We start from the raw sequence: 18,551 nt of genomic DNA on the forward strand, positions 1-18,551 counted from the left end.
TACCTTAAATTATAGAAGCAACTGAAAAAGATAAAGGTGCTCTTGCAAAGAGGTGGAAGGGCATTAAGAAGAAACCAGGCAGAGGACTGTATACAATGGAGAGTTTTGTTGTTGTTTTTTAAGATTTTAGTTATTTGACCAACAGAGATCACAAGTAGGCAGAGAGGCAGGCAGAGAGAGATGGAGAGGGAAGCAGGCTCCCTGCTCAGCAGAGAGCCCAATGCAGGGCTTGATCCCAGGACCCTGAGATCATGACCTGAGCCAAAGGCAGAGGCTTTAACCCGCCGAGCCACCCAGGTGCCCCACAATGGAGAGTTTTATCTTGGGAGGAATACAGGCCAGGAAACAGGAATAGAGGTTGAGAGCATGGATTTGAGTCCCCGCTTTTCCAGGTACCCAGCTAACCTCAATGTACGTCTTCACTCAGTTGTAAAGTGGGGTTGATAATGGTATCCGTACAGGTTCAGTGTGCTTAGTAAATAGTGAATGTAATTCTTACTACTGTTTTAAGTTTAATCGCTGGAGATGTCATTTTGCTCTGTGAAGGACCTGACATTCAGGGACCTCATATCCTCCTTGAAACTGTGATTATAACAATGTGACTGTAGCGATATCCTGTCTGCCTGGCCCACATCAGAGGGCTGTTGGGAGACTCATGGAATAATGTGTGTTAGCACATTTCCTTCACTGAGGGGATCCTTTCCATAGAAATCACGATTTTTACATGGCTGTTTACTAGTGCTGCATTAACTCTTTTGTTAGGATTTTATTTATTTATTTGAGAGAGAGTGAGTGAATGGGAGGGAGACGGAGAGAGACTCTGAAGCCAACCCCACACTGAGCCCAGAGCCAACCTGGGCTCCTTCTGATCTTCCTGGGTTTAATTAATTTGCTAGAGGGGTTCACAGAACTCAGGGAAACTTACATGTACCAGTTTATTAAAAGATTTAGATGAACAACCAGATACAGACACACAGAGCCAGGTCTGGGAGGGTCCATGGAGTTGGGGTACCTCACCCAGTACATGGATGTGTTCACTAACCTGGAAACTCTCTGAATCCCATGCTATTAAGTTTTTATAGAAGCTTCATCACGTAGGCATGAGGGATCATTAACTCTATTTCCAGCCCCCCTCTCTCCTCTTTGGAGGATTAGGGGAGTTGGGGCGGGGCTTAAATATCCAAGCTTCTAATCCTGGCTTAGTCCTTCTGATGACCATTCCCCCATGCAGGAGCCATCCAGGAGCCCACTCTGAGTCCCCTCATTAAAACAAAATATGCTCCTAGTGTTTCTATCAGTTAGAAATTTATTAGGGTTTCAGAAACTCTATGCCAGGAACTAGGGGCAGAGACCAATATATATTTTCTATTATCCTACGCTATCCGATGGTCATGCTCAGCCACCGAGGAGAAGCTACCCCTTTGGATAGGGCTTGAACTCTCCAATAGGCTATAGCTCCCATAGTGTATGGCACCCTTTTCAATTACCTGCCTGGTCCCTGACACCATCCTTGGAAGGTCTGGGTGAAAACATCAACACACTTGATATTAGTGTTCCTCTTTGAAGAAAAGATGAGTATGGTCAATTCTGTTCCATAGAGGTTAGCTCTGAGAAGGAAAAGAACACATAATGTTCTCAAATGCAATAGGTCAACCTCACTGAGGGCTTCTCCTTTTAGATTCTTAATTGAAGGGGCACCTTAATTGAAGGGTGACTCAGTTGTTAAGCGACTGCCTTCAGCTCAGGTCATGATGCCAGGATTCTAGGATGGCACCCCACATCAGGCTCCATGCTCGGCAGGATGCCTGCTTCTCCCTCTCCTACTCCCCCTGCTTGTATTCCCTTCTCTCCCTGTGTCTCTGTCAAATAAATAACATCTTTTAAAAAAAAATAGATTCTTAAGTCATTGAGTTTCATCAGGCTTCTGTGCAAATATACCAGGGAATTCCAGTGCATTCTTATGATACAATCCCATCAGTTCATTTGCTACCAGAATGATGGCACTAAATTGGTGGTGATGAGTGGTATCTAATTTCCAAAGGTCACTTTCCCATCACCCACCTGAAGCTGGATTTTCATAAGTTTCATTAAATGGTTTCCAGTGGGACTACAGATGCCAGTCTCTCCCAGCAACACCCCCCTCCCTGCCTCTGTTTTCTTGATTTGATCTTAATCAGTCTTTTGGCTTATAGGAAGATGATTAAGACCTCCCACACTGCCAAGGGACAATCCAAAATAAACAAGCAAGCAAAACAAAAAGGACAAACACCAACATCCACTTGGGTTCTCTGTTTATTGTAAGATGTTCATTTCCCAAGGCTGGTTCAGATAAATACGTTTTGTCCAAGTTCAGGGGCTGCTGTCTTCCCTTGCCTCATGAAATGATCGATCGGCAGGCCTTTGATCTTCCTGATCCAGGCAGCTCTGCTAGCTTTTTCTGGACTGACCACGTCTCTGGGCTTTCTGGCCTGGAACTCCTTCATTTTGGCCTCCCTATACTCCTTCTCCTCCTTTACGGTCAACAACATGAACTCGGTGTTCATTCTAAAGGGATCAAGGGTCGTGTAGAAACGAGGTCGATCTTTCTTGATGGACTTGGTTCTCATGCCCACGGAGGGAGCCAGCATGCGGTTCGGTTTAATGACCTGCAGGCTGGTTAAAGGGCTACAGCTACGCGCTGTCCCGCCGATGGGGCCAGTCGCTTGGTCTTCTCCCTTAAGGCCACCAGCAAATCTGGGGTAGACGATCACAGGCTGGGGTATGGTGGACTGGACTCGGGGACTGTGCAAAGAGTTCTTCAGGTTGGGCTGCAGTTTCTGGATCTCCAGGGGAATATTGGTTTGCTTCACGTCGATGGGTGGGTTGCTATGTCGCAACCTGTTAACTGCCTGTTGGACCGATATTCCTTTGAAATTCAGAACCTTCCTTGGGTGTGAAATTGAAGGTCCCCAGGCATCAATGACTTGGGTTTGGGGCCTCCGGGGATAGGCGAACTCCCCTGACTTATGGGCCTGCTGCAGGGCATTCACCGTGAGAAGGAACTGGTCCGGTGACATGGGGATTTGCCAGCGCTTTTTCTTTGAGTTCCTGATCAAGTCTCCAGGTGGAACTTTCTCCTTGTCCTCTGGGTTTTCAAAAACGAAAAGAAAACAGAAGCAAGTCAGAGTGTGCCATGAAAACTGGTAAGTAGTTATGCATGAAAGTTAAACCCATTCTTTTTTTTTTAAAGATTTTATTTATTTATTTTTCTTAAAAAAAAAAGAGAGAGAAAGAAAGTCGAGTTCGAGGGAACACACCTCAACATAATAAAGGCCATATATGACAAACCCACAGCTAACATCATACTCAATGGTCACACACACACAAAGGAATATTACACAGCCATAAAAAGGATGAGATCATGACATTTGAAACAACACAGTAGACCTGGAGGGTATTATGCTAAGTGCAATAAGTCAGACCAAGAAAGACAAATACATCATTTCATTCATAAGTGGAATCTTTAAAAAATGAATAAACAAATAAAAAAATCGACCTATAAATACAGAGCACAAACAGATGGCTGCCAGAAGGAAGGTGGTGGGGGCTGAGCAAAACAGGTAACGGGAAGTGGGAGACACAGGCTTCCAGTAAGGAAATGAATAAATCATGGGAATAAAAGGCATAGCATAAGGAATGCAGTCAATGAGACTATAATAGGGATATATATGGGGACAGATGGCAGCTAGACTTGTAAACACACTATAATGTATAAACTTGTCAAATCATTATGTTGTACATCTGAAACTAATGTAACCTGTGTGTCAACAGTACTCAAATTTTTTAAAAAGGAATTGTGATGACTCATTGTTCATTAAGGTATTTTTTCGTATAATAATATATTGTGAATCTCTTTCCAAGTCACCGTATGTGGGTCCTCGTGATACAATTTTTAGCTATTAGATAATATTCCACAGTATGAAATTTTCCATATTGACTTAGTCATTGCCCACTGGTGGACATTTCGTTAGTGATCAACTTTAAAAAAAATGTAAATACCATTTTTACTTATCATATAAGCAAGCACAAAATGATTGGATAACACGTATTTGGGCATGGGTAGAGTAGGAGCTCTCACTCATTGTTGGTGGGACTATAAATAGATCTATCATTTTTTAAGGGTGACTATGATAATATCTTTCTAAACTTTTTAAACTTTTGTTTATTTTTTAAGTAACCCCCTCAAGGTGGGGCTTGAACTCATGACCCTGAGATCAAGACCTGAGCTGAGATCAATAGTCAGATGCTTAACCAACTGAGCCACCCAGGCATCCATCTAATTTTTTTTTTAATCCAAAGAAAATTTATCAGTTATGCTAGTGTCCTCCTCTTTTTTTATTATTTAAAAACATTTTTAATTCTAGTATACTGAATATACAGTTTATATTAGCTTCAGGTGTATAATACAGTGATTCTGTACATTCCCCAGTGCTCATCATATACCCTTGACCTATTTTACCCACCCCCCACCTGGTGTCCATCAGTTTGTTCTGTACAGTTAAGGGTCTGTTTTTTGGTCTTTTTTAATTTGTTTCATTTGTTTCTTAAATTCCACATAGGAATGAAATCATACAACATTCGTCTTTCTCTTTTATTTCACTTAGCATTATAGCCCTTAGATCCATCCATGTTGTTGCAAATGAAAAGGTTTCATTCCTTTTCATGATTGAGTAATATTCCTCTCTCTCTCTCTCTCTCTCTCTCTCTCTGTGTGTGTGTGTGTGTGTGTGTGTGTACACCACCTCTTTTTTTTCCAATTTTTTTTAATTTTATTTATTTATTTATTTGAGAGAAAGCATGAGTGGGAAGGGCAGAGGGAGAGAGAACCTGAAGCAGACTCTGCATAGAGTCCCAATGCAGGGCTAGATCTCATGACCCTGAGATAACAACATGAGCCAAAGCCAAGAGCCAGCCACTTAACCAACTGAGCCATCCAGGTGCCCCATTACCTTTCAGATTTTTAAAGGCACTTTGGCTCAGCAATGCAACTCCTAAGACTTTACCCTACAGGCATACCGATACAGGTACCTAAACATAGGTATATACAAGGATTCCCATTGTTAGTACAGCCCTTCTAAAACTTAACTGTTTCACCCTCACCCTGAAGCTGGTCTCTCCAGGGAGTTTGATTCAAAGAACCACTATTATATTAGCCAAAAATATTGCAAAGGCATTTTAAATCTTTACCGAAATCTCTCTCAAAAAAACAACAAAGGGACACCCTATTCATGATGACACACCAGTCCAAGAAGTGAGAAGTCTCAGTGGCCCGACAAGGGAAGAAGGCTGTGAGCCCCAAACCGGAAAGGCAGCCCTTACAAAGGTGTTTGTGCTGTGGCCTCAAGTTAATAAGGGGACAATTAAGGAAAACCCATCCCCCTTAAGAAAAGTCAGACGTTTTATCCTTCCTGAATTCTCAAAGAGTCACTGATTTGCTGAAACACTAGATGGAACAGAGAGAGTGAGCAATAGAGAGAGGGGAGGGGGGGGGGGAATGTTGCCCCTGATCTGGAGTAAAATATCACCGTTCGTTGTATCTCCTGTGAGGGATTTTGCTTCCAAACTCTCTTGCCCACCATCAATGCCGCGTGCTTCCTTAGAAAGAGCACTCACTCTCTTCTTGCCATCTCTCTGGGGTGATTTTGACTTTCTTTGACTTTTAGGTCCCTCTGATAAGACTTCTAAATGAAGATTGAGGAGGAAATCATTGTAATTACATAATTCAATGAGGTCTAAATAATGGGGGCATAGCTGGTAATTTGGCTGATTCTCACCCAAACCGTCACCTAGTTGTTTGTTGTCATATGACACTAGGTAAGCCAACTGGAGCCAAAGGCTACAGCCCCTCCTGCCTTTCCTCTCACCCACTTTTTCAACTGACTGTCAAGTTTTACACATTATCTACACTGGCTGGCCTCTGTCCTCCAAAGAGAGCTAATCATTTGTCTGTGTAACGTACCAGGACGTGACCTCTTAATGTTCTCTGTAGACCTGTGGATTGAGTTCCACATGCCAAATGCAGGACAGATGAAAGGAAGGAGTCTGGATACTCTAGCCCACACCTAAATTATTCTTTGTGTCTTAAAATGGCATTCCATATCACACACACACACACATTTCTGCTTCTTAACTAATATTTTCTGGGAATGTATGTTATCAATCAGGACTCTAGAAATAATACATTCTGCCTAGAACATTATTCTGTGGCATAGTAATAGCTCGTCTCTGTTCTAAGGAAATTATTATGTAATGTATGTTTGGATGGGGTGGAGAGTGTTGGTTTCTGGCTTGAAAGGCAAGTACAAAGGGTCAGTGTTATCTACTATACAAAGATTCTAGTATGTCTGGTAAACCCAGGCCTTGAAAATCAGGAGATCCTCTTGAGCTGGAGAACAGGATCCCATCTTCCTTAGTAGTTAGGATTTACATCATAAAGAAATCATTGGCTAAAATATCCTACGAAAAAGCTAGTCCTGCCACCACCACCACCACCACCTGCTCCATTAGGAACCACCGAGGTGGCCTGGGATTCAGCCCCCTTACCTGTAGGTACCCTGGTGTCCTTCAGGAAAACTCGGGACCTGTATGGTTTACTTAACAGGGACTCCTGACCCACAGTTTGTTTACTGGACATCGAGTCCCTCAGGCTGAAAACCTGAGTGCTAGACCTGGAGGCGACTTCGGTGAGGTCATTTTCTTCCCTGTCCTCATCTTTATCTTTCTTCTTTTGTTTGGCCTGGTCCATGGAGTACTGCCACTTTATATTCTCAAACTGGAACATGAGAATATTGCTCTCAGTGTTGATCACCATCCTGGAACCGAAACAATAAGATGGCCCACAAAAGGCAAGAAGGCCACCACTGCCCAGCCTCCGAATATGCATTTCCAATACTGTCCCATCCAACCGTAAGCCTGAGGGAACAGTGCCTGAGATGTGACTGTACAAAGAGGGTGGTGGAGGCTGTTAGAGGGTCTGGAATGGTGAATGGTCGCAGACCAGGCAATGGGGGGGGCGGGGAAAAGGGTCCTCTTGAAAATTAACTGTAAGCAGGGCACGGATGTTCTGATTCCTTCACTTTTCAAGTTAAAATATTTTTTTTCAATATTTTATTTATTTATTTGACAGAGAGAGAGATCACAAGTAGGCAGAGAAGCAGGCGGGTGGTGGGGGAGGATCCCCGCCGAGCACAGAGCCCGATGCGGGGCTCAATCCCAGGACCCTGAGATCATGACCTGAGCCAAAGGCAGAGGCTTAACCCATTGAGCCACCCAGGTACCCCTCAAGTTAAAATATTTTTAAATGAATTTCTGTTTCATAGAGTGAGTACCGAGTCCCTAGCGTGCCCCAAGCAGAAAGGTTACGGACTCTGTACATTGATGTCTTGAAATTCACTTTTTTTTTTTTTAAAGCACAGTATCTAAATGCCATGTTTTATTGCTGTGATGGGGATAAAGAGAACTCTAGTGGGAGGGACTCTGCTCCCTTGCTGACCCTCCCACCCATCTCTGTCCCTCTGTCCTTAAACGGTCTCTACGTATGCTCTGCATTTAAACAAAAGAGTTGTGCTTTATAAAGCAGGATGATTTCCATCTTTCCTAATGCACATGTTTATGCCCTGGTAGGAAAAAGAGTTCTAAACCTGGGCCCCCTAGCAGGGACCGCCAACCACCCACTGGTTTCTGACATTCTCAAAGTTCACAGAGCTCATTATCTACCCTACTCTCTGCCTAGATCTCCTAGAAGTATAAAGGAGCAAGGGAGATAACATGTGTGGGTTCCTTTGCGTTCCAAAAGGCTGAATTTTAAGACCTTCACGGTTAGTGTAAACTCTCTTAAAGAGTGACTTGTTTGGGGATGCCTGGATGGCTCAGTCCATTAACCTGCTGCCTTCAGCTCAGGTCATGATCCCAGGGTCCTGGGATGGAGTCCCACATCAGGCTCCTTGCTCAGCGGGGAGCCTGCTTCTCTCTCGGCCTCCACCTGCCACTCTGCCTGCTTGTGCTCTTTCTCTCTCTGACAAATAAATAAATAAATAAAATCCTTTTTTAATTAATTAATTAAAAAGAAAAAAAGTGACTTGTTTTGGTTAGAAATGCTAGCATGGAATTTGGAGAATCATTCCGATTAGGATTCCCTTTCTGACTCATTTTTACTCAGGTCCAAAGGCAAATGTCTCTCTTCAGACGTCATAAAAAAGAAAAGGTCAGAGGTAAATTTTTTTTAATGGCACTATTACTTTGAAACTGAAAAAGTGTCCCTTGATGGAGACTTCTTACCAGTCCTGCCCCTTTTAGATGGGAAATAGCCCTAGTATGGTTTCATTAAAAGGAAGGCAACACAGTTAGGAAAGATGGACAGATATCTCAAGTGAATGCAAAAGTTAATTCTATTTGGGTATTTTCACATACTATCACCCCGAACCTAGCCTATGACAAATACAGTATGACATACACATGGTCACAGTTCTGGTTTCTGTAAAACTCACCTGCTCAGCTCTGCGCCACCAGACACTGGACCCCCTGTTCCTACCATCCCACTCCCCGCCTGTAAGTCTCTGTGCATCAGAAGCGAGCATCAGAGATGGCTGGTCAGGGAGCAAACGGGGCTGCCCATTTAGAGCAGGGTCATACCGTACTCACTGCCTGATTGGCCCAGACATCCAGAACAAATTCCGAGTGACATGAACCCTGCTTGCTAAGCTTTGTGCAACGTCCGATCCACGCCCCCCATATGACTATTGACCCTTCTCCAGCCAAAATTGGAGGGTACCATGGCACCCTCTCTCCTACTGCCAGCAAATGCAGGGCTGGCATCCCAGAGGAGAAGAAAATGATCCAAACGGAAGAGCTCACAGCCCTGACCTCCACACCTACCACCCTACCTGTTGCCCTGAATAAAGAAGGACAGCACAGGATCACCTCTGCCATTGACTTTCATCACCTTCAGACAGTTCCCATTGAGGAAACTGTAAATGCGGATCTTGCCATCGGCACAGGCACTGATGACCCGGAGGAAGAGAAGGGCCACGTGAAGCACCTCCCTGGAAGGAAACAGAGCAACAGGCAGTACTTGTCTTCTGGGAAACTGCGTGGGTTTGTTTGTAGCTTGGAGGATTTTGTGTGCATGCCTGGAAACCATTGGTCATGACTGCCCTCCCTGTGATGTCTGCCGTCACTTCATAATTCCGGATGTAAGCTATTAACCCTCAAGACATGCTTGCACCCTCTCCTCCCATTCTGCTGTCACATATTCTGCAAATTGGTCACAGTGCCACAGAATAGCAACAGGCAAAGGCTTACGTCATCGTGGCTCTTTGTTTTGTTTTGCATTGGTCTGATACGGAGGCAATCATGGTTTTTCTCTTACAGTTTGGTTCCTACCTACTGACTTCTACAAAAGTCATGCAGAGAAGTACTTAATGTTGTGATTCCTTTTCAAATAGCATTATTGGGTAAAGAAAGAACAGAACGGGTGGGAAAATGATCATCTTTCTATGAAGCAAGAACCTGATATCTCAGCATTTTCTTTTGGGTCTTAAATAGTGACTTTCAGGTGCGCCTGGGTGGCTCAGTGGGTTAAGCCTCTGCCTTTGGCTCAGGTCATGATCCCAGGGTCCTGGGATCGAGCCCCACATCGGGCTCTCTGCTCAGCAGGGAACCTGCTTCCCCCCTCTCTCTCTGCCTGCCTCTCTGCCCACTTGTGATCTCTGTCTGTCAAATAAATAAATAAAATCTTAAAAAAAAAAAATTAGTGACTTTCAGTCTTTCAGTGAAACATCCTAAAGAAACACCGTACCCAGGGATGAGACACAGGCATTCCCTTTGGTGGTGACCAGCAGAAACAGAGAGAGGACCAGAAGACTTAGATACCTCCAATAAAACATTCCTACAACATCTGCAGCCAACTGGGACTCCAGACAGGCTGAAGTATTCAATTCTGCAAAATGTAATTACCCTACTCCTGGTAATGATACTAAGAAGTTGAATCTGGTGCCACCAATTAGTTGGATCTTATATGCAAATCAAGTCCTTCAATCCCTGTCATCTGTACCTATCCAAGCCCCACTCACATGCTACCTTCTCCGTAAAACCACCCTTTATCTCCATTTCCCCTTTCCCGTGCACACATACACGAACTTAAGGCACACTGTAAGATTCTCTGGGGCAGAACACACATCCTCTTCATCTTTGCATCCCCAGCACCTAACACAAAGCCTAGCCCATAGAAGAAGGTTCTCAGTAAATATCTGTTGAAATGGTGAGTGTCAGCTCAATTTCAGAGTATGATCCTTGATACAGTGGGTTAAAAGCATGACATCCACCCCATACCATGCAGCCCTGATCAGATCCAAGAGCCAGATTAAGAAGTTTCAAAGACCCAACCACTAGCAAAATAGAAACAACAAAGACTTTGAAAGGCAGGAATATGCTTAGAATGTTCAAAGGACAGCAAAAAGGCCAATGGGGCTTGTGTGATGGAGAGCTCAAGCCATCAATTGATCACTCATTCTGAAGTGTAAAAAAAATGTAAAAGAAGTCCAACAAGGTTCTCGTTTTATGTCTAAGATGGAAATATAATACATTTATTGGTGTCTTAAGTGCATCTTAGTCTACCTATAGAGAGAATCCAGAGCTAAGAGAGATGGCCCTGTGGTAGAAGTGTTTGACTCTTTCTGTACCTCTTTTGATTTTATGGAGCTGGACCTACACTTCTCATCGGCTCCTGTGGCATTTAATATTTCAACCTATACCATTATGGCCTAGTAATATAATAGAGCACAGGCTTTAGGATCAGAAAACCTGGGTCCAAACTTGGGTCTACCACTTCCTGGCTGCATAACCCTAAAAAAGTAACATGACTCTCAGTCTTTAGTTTTGTCTTCTATGAAAAGGAGGTAGTGATTTCTGCCTCAGAGGACTGCTGTCAGGATTAAATTAATGGAGGTATTTTTCAAACAGCCCAGTATCTGACACAATAATGATTACTAGGAACCTGTCATAGCTCCACCTGCATTCAGGTTTTCTCTCTCCCCTAAAAAAAAAAAGTCATTTCTTTCTTAAATCTCCTTCTTTGTTCTTTCTTAATCAAAAGACACTGCAGAGGGGAGCCTGGGTGGCTCAGTGGATTAAAGCCTCCGCCTTTGGCTCAGGTCATGATCCCGGGGTCCTGGGATCAAGCTGCGCATCGGGCTCTCTGCTTGGCAGGGAGCCTGCTTCCCCCCACCTCCCCGCCTCTCTGCCTGCCACTCTGCCTACCTGTGATCTCTGTCTGTCAAATAAATAAAATCTTTCAAAAAAAAAAAAAAAAAAAGACTGCAGAGAGAGATGTCAGGAAGAATGGTGGAAGAAGGAACTCCAAAATCCTACCCTTCCATAAAAACAATGAAAAAACTGGCAAAAACTGGCAAAATTAACTTTTTCAGAACTGTGGAAAATAACCAAAGGCTTGCAGCAACGCAAGAAGCACTCAGACAAAGGATGGCTTTGTGTCAATAAGAAGAGTGAACTTTGTGGTATATTAACTTACCCAACTCCCATTCCCAACTCCCCAGCTCACTGGTAACCATGAAAGTAACAGCCCACATTCCTGGTACTAGAGGAAACAGAACCAACCTCCTTCACAATGAATTATTTGACCTCTGTCATGGCTTCCTGGAAGACTGGTTCAAAAAGCTTGTCTTTATTTTGCTTTAGTAGGAACTCACCCAATGCTAAAGCCGCTACCTGGGGAGTATTCTTTGAAGGCCTTGACAGTCAAATCTTGTAGTCACTGCTGCCTAAGGCAATAGACATCTGTTGGAGCAAGCAATACACTAACCAAAAAGATTTAATGTTAAAGCTGGGGAATAAAATGTCCATTAGGGCTTTGAAATGCTCAGACACATTCCTGGGACTCTATGTGGCCATATACAGAGCTGTGCACACACTGAGGAAAGACCTCACTCTTAGCTGACCTTGATGTTCTCCGCAAACAAAAGTGAGAGCTAAGGCAGAGTTGTAAACTGTCTAGCGGAGTGTTGAAAGTTTCCCTCAACAGGTACACAGAGCCCCTTGGCAAAAAAAAAAAAAAATGGGAGATATTTTACTTCCAGGTGTTCAAATAAACCTATTCCACTCAGTCACCACCAAGGTAATAGAATAGAGACTTCAGCGGCCAAACAAGACAATATACAGACTCACTAAGCAAACACATAAGAAAAGCCACAACAGGCAACAGTGAAAACAAACCCTGGGAATGGGGAAGAATTTGATTTCCAGAGATGTCCTATTAAAATATCCAAAATGCCTAGTTTTCAAATAAATATTTTTAAAAAATAAATAAAATAAATAAATATATAAATATATAAATATATATATATATATATACATATATATATAAAGTATAAAAAGATACTGAAGAGGGGCGCCTGGGTGGCTCAGTAGGTTGAGGCCTCTGCCTTCGGCTCAGGTCATGGTCTCAGGGTCCCGGGATCGAGCCCCGCATCGGGCTCTCTGCTCAGCGGGGAACCTGCTTCCTCCTCTCTCTCTGCCTGCCTCTCTGCCTACTTGTAATCTCTGTCTATCAAATAAATAAAATCTTTATTAAAAAAAAGATACTGAAGAGTATATACAGGGGAAAAAGTAATCAATTGCAAAGGTCTGCAAGGAAACCCAATGGTTAGACTTTCTAGATGAGACTTTATTCTAAACATGTTCAAATAGCAAATAAAAACAGGTCTAAAAAAGTAAAAGTAAGAAAACAGTGTCTCACCAAATAGAGATTACCAATAAAGAGTTAGAAATTATTTTTAAAAAATTTCAAATAGAAATTCTGGAGTTGGCACCTGGGTGGCTCCATTGGTTGAGCATTTGCCTTCGGCTCAGGTCATGGTCCTGGAGTCCTGGGATCGAGTCCTGCATCAGGCTCCCCGCTCAGCGAGGAGCCTGCTTCTCCCTCTCTTCCCCTTTTGTGTTCTCTGTCGCTATCTCTGTCTCTCTCTCTCTCTCAAATAAATAAATAAAATCTTTTTTTTTTTAAAAGAAAGAAATTCTGGAGTTGAGGGGCACCTAGGTGGCTCAGTCATTAAGTGTCTGACTTTGGCTCAGGTCATGATATCAGGGTCCTAGAATCCAGCCCTGCATCGGGCTCCCTGCTCATCAGGGATCCTGCTTCTCCCTCTCCCTCTCCTACTCCTCCTGTTTGTGTTACCTCTCTTGCTGTCTCTCTCTCTGTCAAATAAATAATCTTAAAAAAAAAAAAAAAAGGAAGAAATTCTGGAATTGAAAAATTAAGTAATGGAAATGAAAATTCACTAGAGGAGCTCAGCAATACATTCATGTAGGCAGAACAAGCAAAGGAAAGAGAGGTCAATTTAGATTTTTCCAGGCTGAAGAACAGAAAGAAAAAAGAATGAAGACAAATGAACAGAACCTCGGAAACCTGTGTGACATCATCAAACCGCAACACACGGGTAGTAGGAATCCCAGAAAGAAAGGAGAGAAAGAGGCAGAAATATTTAAAGAAATCATGGCCAAAAGCTTTGCAAATACAATGGAAATCATTAATCTACACATGCAAGAAGCTCAACAAATTCAAACTGTGATAAACTAATGAGATCCACATCTAGACATATCATAATCAAACTGGAAAAAGCTAGAGACCAAGAGAGTATTGAAAGGATCAAAACAGAAGCAGCTCATCACATAAAAAGGATCCTCAGTAGTATCAACAAATGAAGTAGTATCAACAACTGATTTCTCACTGGAAACCATCAGAAAATATGGAGGCCAAAGGCAATGAAATGACATATTCAAAGTGCTGAAAGGAAAAAATAACTATAAACCAAGAACTCTATATCCATCAAAACTGTCCTCAAAAATGGGGGAATTGGGGCACCTGGGTGGCTCAGTGGGTTAAAGCCTCTGCCTTTGGCTCAGGTCATTGTAAGGGCCTGGTTGGCCAGAGGGAGTCATTTTGTGTTTATGTAGTGAACTTAGATTGACCCGGCCCCTCCCAGAGGAACTTACTTGCAAAGCCTAGATACAAGGGCTGGTCAGGCCAGGTGAAGACATCCAATCAGTGGGGCACGCATATATCTACTAGGGTAAATTGAAATTCAATTGGCCACCCGTGTGTTACCTAGCAGTTTTTTTCTGTGTGTGGCAGACTTAGCATGACTGTGCAGTGTTCTCTGCGTATTGCAATCTCATTGACCACCTATGTATAGCCCAGCTAAACTACCTCTATAAAAGTTAGTCTGTGAGGCTGGGAGGGGTTGCCTCTTTGCAAGAGACGGCCCTGACTGGTCAGTTTGATTCTCGATGCTTGGCGCGAAATAAAGCTTTGCTTGACCTTCGCTTTGTATCAGTCTTGCTCCTTTGATTACGGACCCTAACAGTCATGATCTCAGTGTCCTGGGATCGAGCCCCACATCGGGCTCTCTGCTCAGCGGGGAGCCTGCTTCCCCCTTTCTCTCTGCCTGCCTTTCTGCCTACTTGTGATCTCTGTCTGTCAAATAAATAAATAAATAAAATCTAAAAAAAAATTTTTTTAAATGGGGCAATTAAGGGGTGCCTGGGTGGCTCAGTGGGTTAAGCCTCTGCCTTTGGCTCAGGTCGTGATCTCAGGGTCCCGGGATCAAGCTCCACATTGGGCTTGCCTCCCCCCTTTCTCTCTGCCTGCCTCTCTGCCTACTTGTGATCTCTCTCTCTCTCTCTGTCAAATAAATAAATAATCTTTTTTAAAAATGGAGAAATTAAGATATTCCCAAATAAACAAAAACTGGGAGTTCACACTAGCAAGAAATGCTATACAGTCTCCTTCAAGCTGGAGTGAAAGGACACTACTAGTAACTGAAATCCGCATGAATAAAGAGCATCAGTAGAGGTAACTACCTAGATAAATATAAAAGACAGTATAAATGTGGTTTCTGTTTATAGGTCTTTTTTTTCTATCTCATTGAAAAGGCCACTACATGAGGCAATAATTATAAGTCTATGATGATGGATACACAGGATATAATCACCTATATCATATTCAAAAGATGGGTACCAGTCCCATCATTAGAACTCTCCAGAAAGGCAACCTGCAAGTCGGTCCTCATTACCAATCAATTAGAAGCACTTCCATGTGCACACCACTACTACAGATGAGTAGAGGAAGGGCCTGACAAACAAGAACATTGACCATGTCCTCTACATAGCTATGGACTTGCTGTAACTGTGAAGGGACCAAGGACCAATGTGAATGAGATGTTGGGGCCGTCATTCAATGTCAATGAGAATGGTCTGAGAAGGTCCCATTGCTGAGGTGGAGTGGGAGGCTCACGGGTTGACAGAATGGCAACCAAACTGCTAGGTTTCCTGGGAACAGATTATTTTCCAATACCTAAACTAAATCCTACAGAATCATGCTTGGAAGGCTGTAATTTTCAGGTGTATCATAAAGTTTGACTCTTGAATTCAAGAATCCAGATGATATGCTAAGAAGCTCGCTGATAATCACAGAAGGGTTGGATAATGCACCAAAGAGAAGCCTTGCCCAGCACCCACTCATCAATGGTGCAGTCATACACACAATGAGTAAATATACACAAAAATGACCCAAATCCCCCTCCTCCCACAAAGTCAGTGTGTGCTCAAGAGGTTCCTATGAAGATATGTGGAAATCTAGGGCCATATTTTACTGAATAACTATCCCAAATAGATCACCTAGAAGATCCATTTACTCCTCTAGTCAATTAGGATAGCATTTTGTTTCCTAGAGTTTTTTATAGTGCACTTAGGGGAAGAAGCATTATTCATGTAGTATAAGAGGGACCCAGAGCAAACTATAAAACCCATGCCCATGAAAGAACCATGAACTGACCACAATATCCCTTCCAAGTAAGCTCAGATGTGACCTCAGACTACTTCTCAATTGGCTCCAAGCACCACCCCCACAAAATTGGGACTGGAATTATAAAATGAGATCCATTTGCTGTCCTGGAATGGAATGTAGCCAGCAGACTTGTAAGAAAGCTCCTTCTTTAAGCCTTTAAGTTACTTTTAAACCTTGGTCACCCTTGGGTGACTTTAAGCTTTTGTGAACATAAGCTTCCTGTAGTAAAGACCGACAAACTCCAAGTATTTTAATTTTCCTGGAACTGGCAATCTTTGGGACAGTTCTGTCAATATTCCTTAGTAGACAACGGATACAAACGTATCAGGTGTGTCATAAGCATTAACATTTCAATAACTTGTCAAGATCCACATTGAGTACTGTTATTTCTTAAGAGAAATAAGTGGTGGTGGGAGAGGGAATGGCCAAATGAGGGGGTGGGGCAGGGTGGGGATGGGGAACATGTAGAGGGGACAAAAGGTCAGCAGAGCCTGGAAAGGGCTGATCTGCCAAAAACCAAAGTCTGGCTACAAGGGAAAAGGACAGAGTACTACATTCATCAATGAGGGCTTTCCTACACCTACTTTGGATGCTTGTAGGCCATGAGGCACCGCTCGTACTTTCCCACCATGCTCCAGGCCATGACCAGGCCATCAGTACTTCCCGAGAGGAGGTGCCACTGGTCGCAGCAGAGACACTTCACGGCTCCCTCGTGGCCACTGAGAGTCTGCAAGACAAGAGGCCTCTTTTCAGCCCTCTTCAACTCAGATGGTGAGTCCTCCAAGGGCCCAAGCTGGAGGTGTCTTTCGAGGAACTGCAAAGCCACACTCCACCAATCCATGACTGCCACCTGAGCCAACTTCACTTTTGTTCTAAGAAGGCCAGTGGTGTCTGGACACCAGCTCTGGACCCTCCCCCCAGAGCTCTCTCTCCCCACTGAAAGAAGAATGTGGTCAGGGAGAGGCCTTGCTCCTGGTGGGTCTGTGGCTGGGGCAGGCCTCATCTTCCTGAAGTACCAGAGGCCAAAATCCACCATCCTCTGCTGCCACATGGCATACGGTCAGGCATTCCATCCCTAGCTCCTTGCCAAGACCAGAGGACACCTGGGACACCCCTGCACCTGCAACTGCTGATTAGACCATGGGGACAAGACTGATGGGAAATCCATCAGCCAGGCCAGCAGCTTCTCATTTTGCCCCTGTGTTCCCGGCACCAACAAATCTCACCACCACCCACTAAGGCCACAGGAGTTCAAATCCAGAGATATTTTTTAACATGTGAACATTCAATCGTTTTCAAGACAGCAGATGTTCTCTTTTTACCACAGAGTTAAGGAGGAGAACCACTTTGACTTTGTCCATTCCCTTACCCATGCAAGAGTCAGGGTAAAATGTTCTGGAGAAGGAAAAGTCACTTTACTTCTGCTGCCGTGAAAAGACCCTGAGTCTGTATACTATGCTGAGTCAGAATGTAGCCTTCTACCACCACCTCAATGACATGACCCTCCACTGAGTCAGAATGCCCCTTTTTTGGGGGAGCTCTTCAGGACCCTCCTTTTGGCGACCATAAGTTGGTAGCTTTAGGGTGGTGTGGGGAGTCCTCTGGGGGAGACCCTAAGTTTCCTCCAATCCATCACCACCAGTACCCCATTGCCCCAACAGCCCACCACCCTCTCACCTTTACCAACTGGGCGGAGACAACGTGCCACACTTTGACTAACCCTCGCTCACAACTGCTCACAATGTAGGTGTCATTGATCTTGGTGGCCAAGATGGGGTCTTTGTGTTTAAATGTCTTCAGACACTTCCCTGTCTCTATATCCCACTCTGAAAGGGAGGCAGGAAGAGAAGGGGCATGAAAGCAGGTTACAGTGGAGTTCTGGACCCCATCACCAAAGCCAAGCCCATCAAGTCAGACCCTAGAAGGCTGTCGCCTGGCCCACCACCCCTGTAGGCTCACCAACAGCTCCGTGAGTCTGCAACACAGAGCTCCCTGACCATGGGCTCCTGGGGAAGCCACCATCAATAGACCTTGGCTCCAACCCTAGAACTTAGTGTTGGGGTCCAAGTGCCAGACAGCTCCTCTCTAATAAGGCTCCTCTTGAACCTACAAAATACTTGCTATTGAGTGGATTTCAGGAAAATCATGGCATATGTTCCATGGCACCATGGTTTCCAGACGCTGTTCTCCTGACTCACCCCTTCTAGCTCCAAAAGCAAAGAAAGCTGTCTATCCTTATTTACATTTTAAAGTATCTTTGAATCTGACTTTTGGATTTTACTAACTGACAGATTGCCAGAGCTGGGAGCAGCCTTAATGGTGCTTCTACACAGACATGATAGGGCAACTGCCTAGCACACTGTAAGGGTTGGGAAGATATGAACGTAGCTGGGTAGGTGGGAGAACAGAGCTTAAAGGAAAGAACTGAAAGGAGGCACTACAGATTCAGGGATGAGACCACTGAAATCGGCCTCGTCAGCCCCAAAGTACCTGTCAGGCAACAGAATGTATAACCTAGGACAAAATAATAACCACGACTGATCCTGACACGTAGCACACACAATGAGCCAGGCACCATTGGGAGTGTTTGACATGCATTAACTCATCTTCCCAAGACAGTTGCTATAATGATTCCCCACAGCGCAGATGAGGA

At 43.9% G+C, this 18,551-nt stretch overlaps 1 protein-coding gene across 1 annotated transcript in view; it reads right to left on the reverse strand.

Annotated features, from left to right (window-relative positions):
- Positions 1–2,274: 2,274 nt before the first annotated feature.
- The window catches only part of LOC116857322 (F-box/WD repeat-containing protein 10-like), a 64,371-nt gene continuing 48,094 nt past the window's right edge, over positions 2,275–18,551 (reverse strand). The window contains exons 16-21 of the mRNA XM_032841305.1: positions 17,576–17,724; positions 16,483–16,625; positions 8,922–9,080; positions 6,583–6,851; positions 5,565–5,720; positions 2,275–3,124 (exon numbers count right to left, since the gene is read on the reverse strand). Of these exons, the coding sequence (XP_032697196.1) occupies positions 2,325–3,124; positions 5,565–5,720; positions 6,583–6,851; positions 8,922–9,080; positions 16,483–16,625; positions 17,576–17,724 (1,676 nt within the window). The 3' untranslated portion in view covers positions 2,275–2,324. The remainder of the gene's footprint in view (positions 3,125–5,564; positions 5,721–6,582; positions 6,852–8,921; positions 9,081–16,482; positions 16,626–17,575; positions 17,725–18,551) is intronic.

This window comes from Lontra canadensis, unplaced genomic scaffold (assembly GCF_010015895.1).
Source record: "Lontra canadensis isolate GAN:19392208 unplaced genomic scaffold, GSC_riverotter_1.0 scaffold122, whole genome shotgun sequence".
Lineage (NCBI taxonomy): Eukaryota > Metazoa > Chordata > Mammalia > Carnivora > Mustelidae > Lontra > Lontra canadensis.